Genomic DNA, 19,361 nt, shown 5'->3' on the forward strand with positions numbered 1-19,361 from the left:
CCGTTAATGCTGTTTGCAGATTAGCCATCCTGTCTGTAGTTTAATTCCAAGCACTTCACCAGGAATTGGTGTGAGTGGCTATAAAACAGACAAACAAAAAGAGGTTCACAATCTTAAAATTTTTGATGATGGCATTAAACTTTGAAGTACTGAGTTCTGTTATTATTCTCACCCTGAAAAATAAATACATATTTTGTTTGCATTTGTAGAGTGGCATTAATCTTGCTCCTTTTTCTTCAGATAGAGAGATAGCACCTAAATTTGTTTTGAACCTTCTGGAAGAAAGGAGCTTCAAGTATTGTTTCTACAAAATACAATATAATCAACAAAATAATGAAATGATTTTATTGTTCAGATTCTTTGGGTGGCATGTACTTGGTTTTATGCCCCTGGCCTTCTAAATGGCAATATTACTGTATACTAGGTTAGCATAGTACATGGAGTGAGTGATTTGAATAAGTTTTATACAAAGTGATTTGGGTTTTGGATGTTACATTGGGAACCGTCTTGGAGCATTTTAACATCTATTAGGATCTTGATTCTCTGGTTATTCACATTAAATCGTTTTGTCTTTCCCTTGTCTTTATTACTTGGTGTGCTAAATAATGCCCAGGTTTTGACTTGGATTGTCTACTCTGAGTCCTGCATTTTTGATATTTGGCCTTAGACTAGTCACTTCACCTAGCTGGACCTTAGTTTCTAGTACTATTGTAAAGATTATAGAGAGCAGCTATAACATGCTGGACTTTTACTTCTCAGGTTCTCAATGAATGAGGTAGTTGGCTCCAACTTCACCCTTGCCACGTTCTTGCACTATTTAGACTCAACGAATAGAATGTTAGGCTTTTAATTCCTTCCTTTGTCGTTTCTTTGAGTATAAAATATAAAAAGGGGTGGGGAATGAAACCTGGAACACTTTAATGGTGATTTTAAAGAACAGTCTTTGGCTGGTGAGAATTTTACATAGGGACTTTTTTTCACTATTGAGTAAAATCTGACCTGGTCGATAAACAGTACTGTTGATCTTGAGATTACCACATAATATTACCAGCAACATGAAATTGGAGCTGACAGATTTTTGGACAAGCAATATGATAGTCATCACTTAATAGTCATAATTTATACTATAAGTCTTCATTCATTTAACATTTATTCAGCAGGAGAAATACCAGACCTGGAGACAAAAAAGAGCCTGTGTTCTAACCTTGGGGTATGTTTGTTATGTAAAACCTGTTTACCAACGCAATCATTTGTTATATTCCTGACTAGGAATTTTGACGTAATATTTATTCATAGAACTCCTGTTGACACATAAAGTGAGAAATTGAAAATGCAGTGTAAAACTTTAGATAATTTATAGTGAGGAAAAGCTGCAGCCATTATTATAAACTACAAAATACTTAATTTTTATTGCTTATCAAACTTCTAAGTAAATTAAATCAAAGGGTAATCTAAAAAATTATAGTAATTTCTACTCTAACTAGATCAGAAATTAAGGAAGTTCTTAATTATGAAAAGAACTATTTGAAATTAATCATTTTTATCTTTTGGTCCACTCATTGATCAAGATGTTAAGAAAAAGTGAAAATGGGAACAATCTAGGGAAAATGGGGTCTCTGAAAAATAAAATCTGTCCTATACTTTATTGATTCACCATCATAAAAGTATAACTTTTTATATATGAATTTTAATTGGTTTTATTTTGCGAATAAAATTATAGACCAGTTAGGGCTGTACTCTTATTTGTAGGTCAATTTGTTTTCTTAAAATATAATTGTTTCTGAATTAATTAAATATTGAGTGCTTTAAAACATGACGTTCTTGTTAAAATTAAATCAGTGTATTTATTAAAGCTCTTCAAATTTATTATATTAGGGGTGGCCGGTTAGCTCAGTTGGTTAGAGCGTGGTGCTGCTAACACCAAGGTTGCCAGTTCAATCCCTGCATGGGCCAGTGTGAGCTGCGCCCTCCTTAGGGGGGAAAATTATTATATTAAACTGTTGAGAAAGAAAAATACTTCAGTACTACATGATTTTCTCATAAGAGCTTGCTTCAAAATTATTACTGCTACACTTCTATAAATTGATTTATTATGAGCTGTCACTTGAACCTGGGAAATCTGTTCATTAATCAGAGATTTCAATGTAATATGATTGTAGGAGACTTATACCTGTATATGATTAAAGCCCTGAAAATGATTTTAAAATACTAAAATATATTGTACCAATTTGGTTTGTCAATGTTCACTCTTCTTGCTTATCATATCTTTGTAATACTGGTCTTTAACTTCTGGTAAGTATAGAAAGGGATTTTGACAATTAGGAAATGTCTACTTTTTCCCCCCACTTTTACAGTGGGTTTTACTGTGTGTTTATGATTTATATTGTAATTTTATTTTTTCTTGATCAGACATTGTTTTATCACGTTTAGCAATAATCACTGACAAAATTTTAGAAATCTTTCTAAATACATATCTGACTTTTTAAACCTTGTCATTTGAAATGTCTGGTACCTTCCTTTTTTTTATTAAGGCTGCAAGGTGTGACTGTTGTAAATCTCAAGGAACTCTTAAAGAGCGTGTGCAGTGGCGCGGGGAAATGAAACATTTCTGTGACCAGCACTGCTTATTGCGCTTCTATTGCCAGCAGAATGAGCCCAACATGACGACTCAGAAAGGACCTGAAAACTTGCATTATGGTATGTCACAAAGTAGGTAGCAACTTGCAAAACCTGTACAGCAGTCTTTAGTTTTCTTAGATCACAATTCAAAGTAATGATAATGAACAATTAATTTTGGAGATAGTTTAACAGCAACTTTCATAGTTTCTCTGGGTGGAAGTGCCCTGTATGAAGTTTCTATAAGTCTGTTGCTCTTTATTTTGTTTAAAAAAGTTAATACTAGTTGAAGAAATAGAGTCTAGTTGGGGGTGAAGAGGAGCCAAACAGAATTACAACAAAAATTCTAAAAAATTCACTTACCTATCATGTCATCGACAATTTTAAATATAAAACAGTTTTAGCAAATGATACGTGCCTGGGATAGGTTGGGAGGAAAACAAAAACCGTTTAGAAGTTGTGACTTATTGAAGAGTAAAATCTTTTAGAAGTTGTGACTTATTGAAGAGTAAAATAGAATTACCCCAAAGCAGTGTGTGCTTTCTGAGGGAACAAAATGGGAAGAGTTAACTCCACTTCTTTAGCTCTGTATTTCAGCTTTTATATTTGATATCTTTGACTTAAAACAACTTAAAATATTTTCTTTAGTAATTATTTTAAAATTCAGTAAAATTTAATGGGAAAGATTTAGAAAATTCTGATGAGTGTGATATTTGTCTCATTTAAATTTGTTTATGTTTTTAGATCAGGGTTGTCAGACGTCCCGAACCAAAATGACAGTAAGTATTGCATAAGTGGAGAGCTAAATATTGATTTTTATAATGTGGGGTTAAAAAAATGATCAGTCTAATTTAATCTGATCATAATGATAAAAGATTTTTTACTTTCCTCTGTTGAGACAGTTGAAGTAGTCAGCTGAATTACCTGATATTAAAGCAGGTCCTTTTATGCATGCTAACTGAGGAATATAAAGGTGAATTAATTATGGCCTCTACGCACACTGGGGGAGATAGACATATAAACGATATTTGAGTTGAAACACCTGTAATAGATTTTAAGATAGTAACCATAGAATGTTTGAAATGATTAACTGTATCTGTTCCTGGCAGTTTTGAAAAAGCTTCTATACAATTGAGTAGAAGGTTGCCAGGGAGAGAGGGATGAAAAGTCGGAGGAATAATAATGTGCACAGGGCATGCATAGTTGGCAAAACTATTCGAGCCAAGCTTAAAGGGCACCTGTGGTGGAATCATGGGAAATGAGGGTGAACGAGCGGTCTGGGCCAGACCGTTGAAGGCTTTGCGCGTTTATTTCTGAAATAGGGGTCTGAGGATCAGGGTTGGGGGCTTGGACCTGTGAGTTTTTAAATTTGAGAAATACTTCCATAATGTGTCCCTTGGGGTTTCTTTTTTCCTGCTTTTTTTTTCTTTTTTCTTTTAGTCTTTTGGTGTAAATCAATTCTGCTTTTTGTGTTCTAAAATTCTAAGACTTTTGTAGGTTGACAGTGGCTATTTATGTGTAATGAGTGAAGGGAAGAAGCAGTGCTTTGCCACACTGAAGAGCAGCGGGTCTGCCCTCTGTGTGCTGAGTCAAACAGCGGTCACCAGTGCTGAAATAAGGGTATTTCTGGCATCCTTTTCAAGGGCAGCTCTACAGGAGTCATTTTTTGGTATTGTGATAAGTGTCTGGGCTCGTTCTTGTCCTGGTAAGAAAGACTAAATCACTGGCTAGAAAACCTTCCAGTGCCTGCACCCCAACTGAGAGATTCTGTGGTTTTGAAAACATTTTCAGGTGATTTTAATATGTAACCACAGTTCAGGATTATTGGTACTGATCACTGATACTAATATAAGGTGTTTTTATATTATTCCATTCAGTTTTTGTTTTTTATTTTCATAGTTTACAGAATTCTAGCAAAGTAAGAGTGCCTTTTCCTTTGCTTTCCTCCCTGTGGAAATACACTTTTAAGCCAGATAATTCAGAAGTACATAAAAGTGTTCAGCTGAATCATCTGATTTTAATACCGGGCACTTTGACTTATGCCAAGGAACGTAAAGATGATCATTCCCTGTTTTGTTCTTTGTGCGGCCAGCAGGCCTCTCCCCAACCTTATTTCAGTATATAAGCTTTTGACCAAGGCTTTAGGAACCCCTTCTACTAGCACAGTATTACATGCTTTTCTTTCCCAGCACTTGAGCCCCAGTATGTGACAGATGAGGAGCATTACTAGCAGGGAGGTCAAGTCAGTGTGCCACCTTTTGTCTTGTAAAGTCCTCTCCCATCTTTGCCTTGTAAGCTTTTGGAATATTTTAATTTCCCACCCATAAACTTCAAAGTATGAAAGCTTAGTTGTGTGGTTTTGGGCAGGTCACTTCACTGTTCTTTGTGTAAATTTCCTTATTTGTAAAATGGGCATGAAGAGAGTACCAGCCTCGGGGTTATCACATAATAAGCACCAAGCACATGCTGGCTGTAACCGCTCCAGACATCCTAGAGGCAGCCTGTCCAGTATAGTTAAGAACATGGGCTTTGGCCTCAGATGAATCTACTTGAATCCTGACTTCAGAACTTTAGCTCTATCACCTTACCAGGATTTGTAACTTTGGAGCCCCAGTTTTCTCATCTGTAAAATGGGAGTGCTAAAAAAAAGAGACCAAGCTCTTGAGGTGTTAGGAGGATACTCATTTCAGGAATTATGTAACTTTGGTGATTTACATGGTGTTTTGTCCATTTGAGCTGCTGTAACAGAATGCCATAGACAAGGTTGCTCACAAACAGCAGAAATTAATTCTTACAGTTCTGGAGGCTAGGAAGTCTGAAATCCAAGCGCCATCTGGAGAGGGCCTGCTTCCTGGTTCATGGATGGCCATCTTTCTGCTTTCCCCTCACAGTGGGAGGGGTGAGGGATTTCTTTGGGGTCTTTTTCATAAGGGCATTAATCCCATTCATGAGGGCTCTGCTCTCATGACCTAATCACCACCTAAAGGCCACACTTTCAAATACTGTCATATTAGGGATTAGATTTTAACATGAATTTTAGGGGATACAAACATTGTCTAGAGCACATAGTCCTTGGCATATAGCAAATATTCAACAGATGGTGGCTTTTGTTATTATAATTTTCATTATGGGTCCTTCTTCAGTATTCATTGTAAATAGGTACAGATCTGCCTGTTGACTAGCATCAGAGTAAGAAGCATTAAGTGTAGGCTTTCACCAGGTGGCATAGTTTACTTGGCATGATGTAATATTTGCAGAATGATGGGAAGCGAAACATTGATTAATGTAGGACATCTATGATTTTAGACCCCTTGTTCTTAAGTGGGGATTCTAGACCCAACTTACCCAGTGCTTGGTATGTAGTAGATACTCAATAACTGTTTGCTAGATTATTATTCCCATTTTATAGTTGAGGAAGTTGAGGCACAAAAGATTGAGTGACATGTCTTCGTTACACAGCAGTAGTGTTAGATCATGTTCCCTAGGCCTGTGTTCACTACTCTGTCTCATAGCTGATTAAGTGGTTTGAAATCCTGATGAATCTAGAATGAGCCTTACGTATTATTTGTAACTTGTGAGATAGCCTCCATAAAATTGTTTTAATTTATACCTTTCCAGACCTTTACATATGGACAAAAAAACATATTAAACAGTAAATGCTTTATGTAAGTACAGTTGATCCTCTTTATTCAGTCTGTGAATTTGACTGCTGTCTAAAGTGTATTTGTAACCCAACACCATGCCCATGGCACTTTCAAGGTTACTTGTAGACCCTCTGCAGACTGGTGAACCTGGGAGTCGCCGGAGGCACACCTGCCTGTGGCGAGGCTTTACCTGTTGTCACACTCATGCTACTGTAAGCCAGTGTCCCTTTTTACAGTCTAATTAGTAGCATGTTTTTCATGGTTTTGCACATTTTGTTTGTGATTTTGCTGTTTACAATGACCCCCAAGTGTAGCACTTAAGTGCTGTCTATTTGTCCTAAGCACAAGAAGGCTGTGATGTGCCTTATGGAGGAAATGCCTGTTAGCACCATTCATTTGGCTGTGAGTTCAGTGTTCATGAATCAACAACATGGCACAAAAGGAATAAGAAATTCACCAATCTATAAAGGAAACACCTCCAAGTGTTAAAGTCAAATCTATAGTGTGTGGTGAAGCTCTGGAAGAGATGGAACAGTGACTAAGTTTGTGGGTTCATGAGCTTATGCCTGATTTAAAAAGCGTAGTGAATAGCATCGCTGTGAGACTTTAGCTCAGAACGTATTACCCTAGGGCAGGAAGATGTTATATCTGGCCTGCTCGGTGCTGTCTGGCTCACACATTCTAAGGCTCTCTGGTGTGAAAATGTTAAACTTACGGGCAAGGTGGATTCTATGGGACAATACCTACTCTGTGTTATGGAGGAAAAGGGGTGTTATATGGACAAGCAGGTTTTCTATGCTGATGAGACTGGCTTGTTCTTACAAGGTCATTGACAAATGAACCTATATAATTCAAGTGGTCTACAAACCTCTGACTTTAAACCGTTCAGAGACCGTGCAGCCATGCTATTGTGTGCCAGTGCCAAGGGTAATTTTAAGTCCAAACCCCTCAGGGTGTACAGAGTCCGCAATCCATGAGCATTTAAAGGGAGAAAACTGAACCATATGCCATTTATTGAAGGTGGGACCAAAAAAGCATGAATGGTGTTTGAAATATTGTCTGGGTGTCTGGGATTGGTTCCACAACTGCTTTATCCTAGAAGTTGGACACCATCGCCGGAATGAAAACCTGAATATCTATTGCCGTGAAGAACTCAAATGTGCCCATCTGAATGTAGTTCTTTTTATGCCCCCAAACACTGTCTCTCATCCAACCGTTTGATCAGGGCAAAATGAAAGCTTTCAAGACCCACTTCATGAAGCTTGTGAGACTCTCCACACGAAGGAAACACCATGATGGATTCCTGGAAGTCAGTCACTACACGTGACACAATTGGTCATGTTGGCGCAGTCCAGGGCAGCATCCAGCAGGCTCCTGTGAAAAACTGTTGGGAAATGTTTGACCAGACTGCGTGAAAAATTTCAAAGTCTTTGAAGGTGTTACAGAAAAAAAAAAAGAATGGTGATAAAAACATAACACCTACCACTCACAAATAAGTGGAGAAGACTTTGGGGACATGAAGGAAGAAGATGTGGAGGAAGCTGTGGCAGAGAAGGCAGTCGAGATCCCTGATAGAGACCTGGACAGATGACCAGACAAGGCATCAGATTCAGTGATGAAAGTCAGCTGAAGACTCCCAATTGTTGTCCCTCTCTAACAGCAGCCCAAATAACGCGATGGAATTCTGCCTAAGGAAGAGTTGTCAGTGACGTGGAAGAATGTGGCCCTGAGTCTGAGCAGAGCCTCCACTGAAGCACCACTGTGTTTGCACCTTATATCAAGATTTGATGTGAAAAAGATTTGAGGTGAACAGCCAAGCCGACAAGGCTGATTAATTTTTGAAGCCAGTTTGGGAGGGAAAATTGCTGACAGTGTCAGCAAGTTGCAAGAGCCAAACTCCTGAGGTAGAACTGCGAGATGTCACCATGCCACCCTCATCGATGTCTTCCTCTTCTGCAGAATAAGCTCCATCAGCCTCTCCCTTGGTTTTCGTGGGGCGTGCCAAGGTTGAGAGGTGTAACCACACGTGCACTGCCCCGTCGTACATCCTGCAGCTCCACCAACAGTAAGACGTTAGTGTTCTTATAAAACTTTAACTACTTGATCTGTGTGTTTTCAGGACTTGATTTGCATTACTATACAGTATACAGTATGTGTTCCCAGTACCAAGTATGTGTGTGCGTGTGTGTACACGTTTGAGTGGAAGAGTACGTAACACATAAATGCTGTGATCGTACTGTTGTATTAAAAGGAAATATTGCGTATAATTATTTGTAGGAAATACACGTATTAAATAAAGTGTGTTTCAACAGCAACAAGGTTATGTATTGATCTGTTGATGAAAATGTGAGCAGAGGCTGACAGGAACCTATCCCTGTATTTCCTTCTAGAGCAATGGTTCCGTGTTCATGGCATCTGTCTAGAACTTAACTACCCAACTAATAAGAATTGAGTGTGTTAGTATTCTGTACCTTTTGCCCGTATCAGTAGGTGGTGTGGAGAGCACCTTGTCTCTAGTCCTTTAGGGACAGATCTTCAGCCGTGTGTGTGTGTGTGTGTGTGTGTGTGTGTGTGTGTGTGTGTGTGTGTTTCCAATCGCAAATAATGCTACAGTGAACATGGTGAAAACATCTGAGAGACTGTATCTCTAAGATAAGTTTCTAAAATTTCAATTGCTGGGGCACAGGAAATACCCAACTTAAAGCATGGTAATATTGTTGGTAATTTTTTTCATCATTTGTCTTTTCAAATTTAGTAACATATATAAGCTGTTTATCCAATAGAGGGAGCTAGAGTATCGGATAGCCATAATAACTGCGAGAACTTTTTTCTTTCTCAAATTAATTTAAAAGAGCCTAATTATTTTAAAAATTCAGGTTTACAACCTTGCTTTTGTACTTAACAGTGAGAATTGACATATATATTTTAAAAGATATGCTGATGGTATCCTTTGAAGGTAACAGAGATCTGTAGAATGACCGATTACTATTGCTTTGCTAATAGGATAGATTCGTTCTATCCTGATTCTGATCCTTCCAGATTAAGACTATGGTAAACATAATAACAGCATAGTTTGGTTATACTCTTTTACTTTTGTGTGTTCCCTCCACAGGCCCTAGAAACCAGATATTCATTACCACCAAGAAGTAATAAAAATTAGAGATAAAAATAAAATATTTCTCTTTGCCTCTCTATAGGGTTCAGCGCCACCCCCTTCTCCAACACCCAACAAAGAGATGAAGAACAAAGCAGTTCTTTGCAAACCTTTAACAATGACAAAAGCTACTTACTGTAAACCTCACATGCAGACCAAATCTTGTCAGACAGGTAACTTTGGGGAATTTGACTTGTATATTTCTCTATACTTATACTTCACTTAATGAAATGTCATGTTTTTTCAATTATTAGGCTACAGGTCACTTTATCATTTTTTTGTTGACTTTGCTTATCTAATTTTAGACATTGAGAATACAGCATTTAAAATCACTAAAGAAAATCAATCTCTAACGAAGACCTAGAATACAAATTAATGTCCCAAATGAAATAACGCCGTAGCAGTTTCTTGGGGCTAAGACCCCCTGAAGTTCCAGTGTTCCCTCTGGCAAATCATACCTGTAACTGTGCTCTGTAATATTAGCAATTCTGTTTCCTTGTCAGAATGAGATGAAATAATTCAAATACGTATTTTCATCAAATTTCTATTTTAGCTGTATTCTAATTATTTGATTACATAAACCTTTTTGTGGGGGGTGTGAAGGGAATCTGGTAGGGTGTCAGGAGCTATATAATATTGTTAAAGGATGGTTTTTTTCTATTATAAAAAGGCCTAAATTCTACGTGTGCTCTGTAAGTTGGAACAGCTCCTTCACTGAGTTTTGTTGTTCTGAAGTTACCTAATTTGTGAAAACCGGAAATTTATAAATGGGTACCGAGCCACTAAACTTTTTCTTTGTTAACACATGATTTCAACACTGAGCACTTGTTGTACATGAGTGCTAGTTGCCGAGCTCCTTACCCACGTTCTGTCTGCAGATGACAGTTGGAAGACAGAGTATGTCCCAGTGCCTATCCCTGTGCCTGTGTACGTGCCGGTGCCTATGCACATGTACAGCCAGAATGTTCCTGTCCCTGCCACAGTTCCTGTTCCTGTGAGTCAGACTCCACGTTGTCCTCCATTGTGAGGTTTGCCGGGCGTGGGTGGGACAGCCCCGGGGAGCCAGAGAGCAGGGTTGTGTGCCTTTCCTCAGTTGTCAGCTTAGGCTTGGTTGCCTCTGTCAGTGATGGCTTTGTGTTTAATCAGGGACGTGTTCATCCTTAACACTGAAGTTCAGCAGATGTCTGTGTCTGCTTGACACACATTGTCTTATATTTGAATTCATTTTGGAAAGAAAGATTTGTGAAGCTGTAAGGTTTAGAACTGAAACATGGAATAAAGTTTTGTACAAAATATTATTTATAGTACTTTGGACTCTGTCAGGGTTTGTCTATTGTTGTTCCAGAAATACCTCCAATTGTTTTTGTTTTATTTCAAAAGTAGCTGCTTGTATCCTGGACTTTTCTTTGTCACAGTAGATATCTTAGTTTTTATGTGTGTTCTTTCCAAAGTTTTTATCCAATATGGAATTATAAAGGAGTTTATGTATCAGAGTTATTATTACTTTGGAAACATAACCTTTTAACATTGAACAAACCTAACAGTAAATGCTTTGGTTAATTAGGTACCAGTCCCTGTTTTTCTGCCGGCCCCATTGGACAGCAGTGAGAAGAACCCAGCAGCCGAGGAGCTAAAAAGCAAAGTTGCTTCAGACCCTCTTGATACCCAGTTGCTTACAATGACAGACATGATGACTGAGGATGAGGGGAAAGCAGAAGCTGCCAACATCAACAGTAAGCTGCACTGCAGTGTACTTTGTGAATAAGTGTTTCGTTGTCATAGCATGTTCCAGGGCATGTCATTGTGTTTGAGCTTGATATAGCAGTGGAGGAAGCATTGAATCAAAAAACAAGTTATTTCACTGTAAGAGGCCCGTGCTGTGTCTAGACAGGTGCTCCCTTATACCACAGGAATTTGTACAGTCCCTGTTTTCATTGTAACAGGATTTGACTTGTGAAATCAACTCAAAATTGTTCTTGTTTTAATGGACTAGCTCAGATGCAAAACTGACTTGTAGTAGGCTTGAATAATAATCCAATCTCTTATTTTGTACTGGTTCTCCCCAATTTTGTTTTATTAATTATACTAATAATTCATTTGGGTGATCTAAACCAGGGTTTATCCTAACTTCTGTTAGGGCAGTGTTCGCCAAATGGTGTAACATTTTGAGTGTGGTGTGGATGATTCTGTCTCAGGATGTTTATTCCAACCCTTAGTCCTCTGGTGACACTCAGAGTTCTGTTTCAACCATGAGCTCCCTAATTCCGTTTACCCTGGAGTACAATAGAAACACAACAAATTCTATGTATTTCATAATGTGGTAGTGTTGCTGAAGCCTTTGTTGGGGAGTTGTAGGATTAATTCAGTGGGTTGAAACTGGTGTTTTTGGTTTTTTTTTAAATGAAGTGGAACAGGAAAAAAAACTGTCACCATGCATCCCTTATAGAAAGAGTACTGTTTTGTGAAACCTTTGTTCCCTCTGTGTGTGTGTGTGTGTGTGTTGTACATACGCTCGCATCTATTCTTGTGTGTCTCCCACCACCCTGAACTGGAGAAAATGTGTTTCTTAGGGTTGCAATAGCTGTTCTTTGAAAGCAACTGATCAAAACATTAGAAGGCAGTTGTAAATTAGCATTTATTGAATGATGTGGAAAACTGGGGTCACAAGTCAAAAAGAACATTGAAAATTGCGGTTATCCACCCGTATCACTTTATTTTTGATAAGACATGGCTTTTAGAAATACTCTAATATCAGAATATTTTTTTTAAATCAAAGCACAGTTATTAACTTTTGAAGAGAGGGGGTCAAAAACTTACAGGATTAAAATTTTCGTGTATTCATGATTATCTAATAATTATGAAGTTTATGTAGTTTACATTTCAGGATATCTACATAGCTTTTCCATTTGTGACATATTAATATAAGTATTTATTCTTGTTTTGCATTTACAATTAAGTGTCTTCCTTTTGCCAGATAGAGGTACTGCTGAGGTTTTCTATTTTGATTTCTAGTGATAGTATGGATTGATTACAGGTGTAATAATTGAAACAGACATAATTGGTTCAGATCTCTTGAAGAACTCTGACCCAGAGACCCAGTCCAGCATGCCTGATGTACCATATGAACCAGATTTGGATATCGAAATAGATTTTCCCAGAGGTACAATGCTATTTTATTCTTTCATTGTGAACTATGGTTATGGAATTTAGTGATGAAGTCATAACTGGTTATGAACATTAGCTATTTACTGTTCATATTTGTCTTTTCTTTTTTACCCAAATAGAACTCAACATTTAACTTGAGGCATAGGATTGAATTGTAGGGACTTAAAAATAATTTCTTAGAGCCTTAGAAAGAAACTTTCTCAAAGCAATTCATGATAGAAAATTTTGAAGATAGGGAACAGAATAATGAAGTGTTTGTCTTTTTTAAAAACTTAAAACATAGGTAGTATTTTTGTTAAGAACTTCTTGAAAATTAAGTTGACCTTCAAAGAGAAACACTTATATTCTGATATTTTGTTTTAAAAGGAATTATTTTTCATTATTTTCTTAATCTGTCAATGGCAAATAAACACACTGAGTAGAAGGTAAAGCATTTTGTTTTGGAAAAGATTTAATAAATTGAAACGGATTTGTACTAAGACCATTTAGATCTTATAATTGAATTTCAGATTGTAATAATTTTTCTGATATCATTTCCATGAAAAGTTGGTGTTGATATTCATTATACATGTCTTTAATAGTCTGAACAGGGTTTATCAGAACTCACAGGCCATGTTAGGTACAGGAGATAATTCACTCTCCACCCAGCATAGGTTGTCCCCATGGGTGCCTGTTTATATGCTGTGGTTATTTCTTTGTTGGCTGTGTTTATGTAACATAAGCCTGTAGTATTAAATTTGAAATAAAAATTCTTGTAATTTAATTGTCAGCTGCTGAGGAGCTTGACATGGAAAATGAATTTTTATTACCACCTGTTTTTGGAGAAGAATATGAGGAACAGCCTAGACCTCGATCTAAAAAAAAGGTATAAAATTAATAGTATTCTTGCATTTGCTTAATATCTCTGTATAGTAATATCTCTATATAGGTATAGAGTAAGGATACAGTGGTCTTTAGTTGTGTCTGTGAATATGGGAAGATATTTTGTGTTCTAGATTTAAAAAGACTTTAAGAGGTAAAGTTTATTACTTCATTTCTCAGTAATAAAAATGTCTCAGGTTTAATTGCAACTTCATAATGAAGGAGAAGAGTGAATATTACTGCCACTTAGTATTTCTTTTCAATTTTATCTTGATAAAAGGTTGACATAGTTGCTTAAAAAGTAAATTCAATTATTTGACAAGAATAATTGAGAATATTTTCTAGAGAGCAGTTTTTTCCACCATTATTTTTGATGAGAGTAATCAGTGAGGTTGAGGTACATAGTATATCTGGTCGCTTTTAAGCATGCCGACACATAGGAAAACATGCCGGGCACTTTAATAGTTGTTAAGATAAACCAAATTTAAATGTATTAACAGACTTAATTGTTTTAAATATTTCATCAACAACTTTCTACATTTCTGATTTCCAACATAAAGATCCAAAGGAAAAACATAAAAAGAGTGACTCACAAATTTTCCCCAAAAGAAAGAAACTGAATGAAAAAGGAGTGAGCACCCTGCAGTAGGATAAAGTTGGGCTCTTACCCATCATTACAAAAACTAACTCAAAAGGGGTTGTAGACTAAATGGAAGAACTAAAACTATAGAACACTTAGAAGAAAATGTAGGCTTCAACCTTCATTACCTTGGGTTACCCATAGTTTCTTAGATATGACACCAAAAGCACAAGGAACGAAAGGAAAAAATAGATGAATTGGACTACATCAAAATTTAAAACTTTTGTACAGCAAACAGTGCCACGAGGAAAGTGAAGAGTAGTTGAGTGGTCATTCCCTATAAGGTAGAATTGTTGAAAAGTTCTCCAGTTTCTCTCTTACATTAATATTTAGAGTCCTTTTATTTCAGACTACTAGTTTATTATTCATATACCGTATTTTGCCATGTATGAATGCACACTTTTTGTCCAAATTTGTGAGGGAAAAATAAGGATGTGCATTATACATGGGTAGTACTAATTCTGTATCTGTATAAATGTTTTTAATTCTTTTATTTATACCTATGAGTTGAAAGTGTTACTCTAGAAATAATGATATCCGTATGCAAAACAATGCCCTGGAATACGATAATTGGTTTTATTGAACTTACGATGAACTTGCAACAAGAGTTCTTGGCCTTCTATGATGTGTAAATATCATAAATTTGTTTCCAGTACATAAAATTTCTTGTACTTGTATTTATTCTTGTGTTTTGTAATTATTTGTTACATAAAATTTCTTGTACCACAATATGTTAAAAAATAAATGATAAAATTCCTTTATAATAAAAAAACAAGTAACTAAATGTAAACAAATACAAATTTGAAATAAAAAATTAAAACAAAAGATTTTTCCCCCCTGAAAGTTTGGGCCAAAAATGTGGGTGCGCATTATGCATGGGAGCACATTATACATGGCAAAATAATGGGATTTATTTTCTTATCAGTGACTCACAGCAGAAGTTAATATGATTTTATTGTGCAAAGTGGTTTGTGTACAAATATGGCATTCTTGGAGATATGTTTCAAGTAATGTTATAGGTAACTATTCTCAAATTCAGGAATACCAGTCAGTTCTAAGCATATAAATGTATTTCTTTTTAATTTGCATTATTTGAGTTATGGCTTACATAAAGTCATGAAATAATATAGGCTTTAAAAAAAGATTTTACAATGGTGTTTTACTAATAATAGGGAGCCAAGAGAAAAGCTGTATCAGGATACCAGTCTCATGATGATAGTTCTGACAACTCAGAATGCAGCTTTCCTTTCAAATACACGTATGGTGTAAACGCATGGAAACACTGGGTCAAAACTAGGCAACTTGATGAAGATCTTCTGGTATTAGATGAGCTAAAGTCTTGTAAGTGTTCTGATTTTGTTTCCCCTACGTGCTATTTAAAATCAAGATTTTTGTTAAATACCTTTAATTTTAAAAAAACATAAATGTAGCTTTTATTTTACATTTAACTTCTTATATAGAATAAATTAATTTCAGGGAGTTTCTTAATCTTAAAACAGTAAATAATAACAATTACTCATTTTTTGTTTTATTTCTTTTTAGCTAAATCAGTAAAGTTAAAAGAGGATCTACTCTCTCATACAACGGCTGAGCTTAACTATGGGTTAGCCCATTTTGTCAATGAAATTCGCAGGCCGAATGGAGAGAATTATGCACCTGACAGCATCTACTATCTTTGCCTTGGAATACAGGAGGTTAGTAATTTGATCGCTACTTTTAAATATAATGTTAATAAGAAAGGTTGTTGTGTTCTTGGAGCGCAAAATTTTATGCTTCAAGAATATTAAGGATAGCCTTATGGAACATGATGATTTATTGCCTTACCAAGAAAGACAAAAAAGAATTTAATCCATTCAAAACTACTAGGATATTATAAAGGATTTTCTTAGCTACTTTGTTTCTGCTATAATAAGATGTGTTCCTGAAAGTTCTTAAGTTCTCCAAAATTGTGTACCCAAATCAGAAAGAATTTGTGTGAGAAATAGTTAGGGACAGGCCACTCAGAACTCATATATCTTACAGGCCTAACAAAGTTATATGTTTGTTACCCTATGTATGACAATCAGGATGACATTATTCCCTCCTTACAAATGCAAGTAAATGAATCAATATCCTGAGGTTTGATGTGTATGTGCGTGTGTTGATCCATGCTGATGCACATGTGAACAGGAAATGTCTTCCTTCTCACATAGCAGGTCTGTTTCATTATACACTACTTACCTGTGAAACAGAGTAACTCTCATTAGTTATTTGGAGTTGTCTTATAAAAGGAGATCATTCATTCTTTAGGGTTTTATATGTAAACTTCAACCACATGTCTGTGAATCTTTAATGAGTCTGTTTCCATAGTAAACACGAAGATTAACTTTAGGTAATGACTTCTGGCTTTGAAAAAATTTTGTAGGTTTGAGCCCAGAGATCAGAAAGGATTCTAGCTTCACATCCTATGTGTTTTTAAATTTTTGTTTATGGGGCTAAAATGTAATATTATGCTGCTTACAGGTGGTAGATACTGAAATGAATTACTGAAGGAAACTAGAATTTTCTTAATTTATATTTTATTTCCATTCTCTTCAGGATAGAAATTTGCCTAAGATTATGAAAGTGGTAATGGGGAAGTAGCACATGGATGTAATTTACTGTGTTCAAAATATGTGTGGGCCATCACATATTTTGCAGTAGTGATCTGAAAGAAATAGAGTAGGTTTTGTTTCTTCTTATTCTTCTGTGATAGATTTATATGTACTTTGAGCCTCATGTGTGGGCCATGTTCCAAAATCCCCAAACCTGTGAGAACCAGAGATTTTCGTGGAAAGTCCTTTGACAGTAAAACCTAGTTGAAGAGTTGTGAAGCTGTTGTCTTTGCTTATTATGCTTTTTGTTCATATTCCTCCTTAGAATATTAACTATAGAGTTCACTACAGAATTGTTAATGTCTTTAAATAATAGGGTGCTTCCCCAGATCAGTCTAGGTATATCATGTAATTATATACATGCCCTGTGTGTCCTCTGTAAAATCCAAAAAATTATGAATTCCAAAGCATACCTGGCCTCACTACTCCTGGCACAGGGTTTGTAGATCATACATGTGTTTTCCCCTTCCTCTTTTATTATACCTAGTAGTATAAATACGGTACTGTGTGTAGGTGAAAGCATCTCAACCTTCTGGTTTCAGAACAAGTTGTTTATTACATGTAAATCCCCTTAAGAGCAAAGATGAGTGGGATCTTACTGTTTTGTATCTAGTACCATGTTGTACACATGTAGGCACTCACTGACTTGGATGTTTGCTGTGACTATTACATGATAGACCTGTATGTTCAGTTTCTACTGCTTTTTGTTGTGTGTGTGTGTGTGTACTGATTTAAGGTGATTTTTAAAAAAGAGAACATTTATGTTATTATCTTAAAAATAGTTATGTATTTTTAAAAGTATTGAAGAGAACATGAGGGTGCTGCCAAGTTAACAAAGCAGGAAGGAGAGATTCAGTTCCATGTTCTTATTCTTGTTGTTTTACTCCAACTCTACTTTTTGATATGTTTTGGGGTTCTGTATAAAATTTTATTTAAAAATGTCTTCTACTAGTAATTAAGCTTAAAAACTAGTATCTAGATAATATAACTTTAAATCAAAGAGTAATAAAAGACAACAAAATGGGAGTTCTCTATCTCATCCATCTCTAGTCTACCTAGTTTACCGGTGAAATATTTTTTGTTCTGTTAGCTATTTTCTCTGGCATTATTTGCATATAGAAATACAGTTAATTTTTGTCCTGGCTTTTTAGTATTGGGATAATACTGGCCTCATAAAATGAATTGGAAAGTGTTCCTTTCTTCTGTTTTCTGAAAGTATTTGTGAGAATTGGTGTTATTTTTTCCTGAGATGTTTGGTAGCATTCACCAGTGAAGCCATAAGGGCCTTTTTTGTTTTTGGCAGGTTTGGTAGTGGTTGTAAATTACTAAATCAACTCCTTTAGTTGGTATGGGGTTCTTTAGATTTTCTGTTTTTCTTGATTCCATTTTGACAATTTTGTCTTTCAAGAAATGTATGCATTTCATCAAAGTTGTCAAATTTTTTAGCATGAGTTGATAATATTCCCTTAGTATCCTTTAAATGTCTATAGGATATTCTCATCCTTCTTTCATTTTTAGTGTTGGTGAGCTGTGCCTTTGTTTCTTGAACAGTCTAGCTCAGAAATCAGCAAACTTTTTCTTAAATAGTGAGATAGTAAATAATTTAGGCTTTGCAAGCCAAGAGGAAAAAAATCTAGGATATGTAGCTACTTACCTACTTAGATAGCAACTTAAAATATAACCATTTTTAAATGTAAAAAAACAGTTCTTAGTTTGCAGGCTGTGAAAAACAGATAGCTGGTGGGATTGGGCCCAATGGGGCTAGGGTTGTGATTTGCCTGTAGTGTATTGCCAATCTAAGTAAAGGTTTATCCGTTTTATTTTATGGATCTTTTTAGAGAACCAGTTTTTTGTTTGTTTGTTTGTTTGTTTGTGTTTTAAACACCAAAGTTACTTCAAGCAGGATAATTTAAACTAACCCTGGTTGGCTTGGGACCGAACCAGCTTTAGCACTGACAGTCTTAGATTCTTGGAAGATCCTTAGTCCTCGGAAAACTAGGATGGTTGGACACCCTAGCTTTAAATTCTTATTTATGTTCCTAGCATTTGTTTAAGGCTTCAGATAAGTTGGAACATGAGCCTTTCAGAATCTTTTTACTGGTCTGTGCTTCTTCTGTATGGTCACGTCACCCCTTTAATGCTGCATCCCAGGAATTACACTCATTTCTTTATTTATGTGCTCCATTTATTATTATTGGGAGCCAGTTTTTAAAGAAATTTTCTTTGCAGGAATTCAGTTTTACCAGACTACCGTGTTTCCCCAAAAATAACACCTAACCGGAAAATAAGCCCCAGTATGATTTTTCAGGATGACATCCCCTGAACATAAGCCCTAATGCGTCTTTTGGAGCAAAAATTAGTAGAAGACCCGGTCTTATTTTCGGGGAAACACGGTAAGTTAATCTTCTAGCACTTTATTATATATCATCATATTGTATTCAGAATTCAAGGAACATAACTGTACTAGTTACCTTAAGGCTGCCATAGCAAAGTGCCATAAACTGGGTGGATAAAAGAACAGAAATTTATTCACTGAGTTCTGGAAGCTAGAAGTTTTAAATAAAGATGTCAGCATAGCTACACTCCCTCCGAAGTTTCGAGGAACGAATACTCCTTGCCTCTTCCAGCTTCTGGTGGTTGCTGACAAT

General features: G+C 36.0%; 1 protein-coding gene and 1 non-coding gene across 17 annotated transcripts in view; both read left to right on the forward strand.

The window, feature by feature from the left end:
* ZMYM2 (zinc finger MYM-type containing 2) overlaps nucleotides 1–19,361 on the forward strand; it is a 93,421-nt gene that overhangs the window by 60,480 nt on the left and 13,580 nt on the right. For 12 of the 16 annotated variants that reach the window (XM_074330127.1, XM_074330115.1, XM_074330117.1 and 9 more), the window contains 9 exons: nucleotides 2,532–2,709; nucleotides 3,361–3,395; nucleotides 9,458–9,587; nucleotides 10,293–10,408; nucleotides 10,979–11,147; nucleotides 12,449–12,574; nucleotides 13,350–13,444; nucleotides 15,253–15,421; nucleotides 15,623–15,774. In XM_074330127.1, coding sequence (XP_074186228.1) covers nucleotides 2,532–2,709; nucleotides 3,361–3,395; nucleotides 9,458–9,587; nucleotides 10,293–10,408; nucleotides 10,979–11,147; nucleotides 12,449–12,574; nucleotides 13,350–13,444; nucleotides 15,253–15,421; nucleotides 15,623–15,774 — 1,170 coding nt within the window. The remainder of the gene's footprint in view (nucleotides 1–2,531; nucleotides 2,710–3,360; nucleotides 3,396–9,457; nucleotides 9,588–10,292; nucleotides 10,409–10,978; nucleotides 11,148–12,448; nucleotides 12,575–13,349; nucleotides 13,445–15,252; nucleotides 15,422–15,622; nucleotides 15,775–19,361) is intronic. The other 4 variants (XM_074330121.1, XM_074330123.1, XM_074330125.1 and 1 more) reach the window with 1 other exon arrangement.
* Nucleotides 1,880–1,953, forward strand: TRNAS-GCU (transfer RNA serine (anticodon GCU)). Its single transcript has one exon. It is a non-coding gene; the product is annotated as a tRNA-Ser (tRNA).

The sequence above is a fragment of the Rhinolophus sinicus genome, linkage group LG04, assembly GCF_036562045.2.
Source record: "Rhinolophus sinicus isolate RSC01 linkage group LG04, ASM3656204v1, whole genome shotgun sequence".
Taxonomy (NCBI): Eukaryota; Metazoa; Chordata; class Mammalia; order Chiroptera; family Rhinolophidae; genus Rhinolophus; species Rhinolophus sinicus.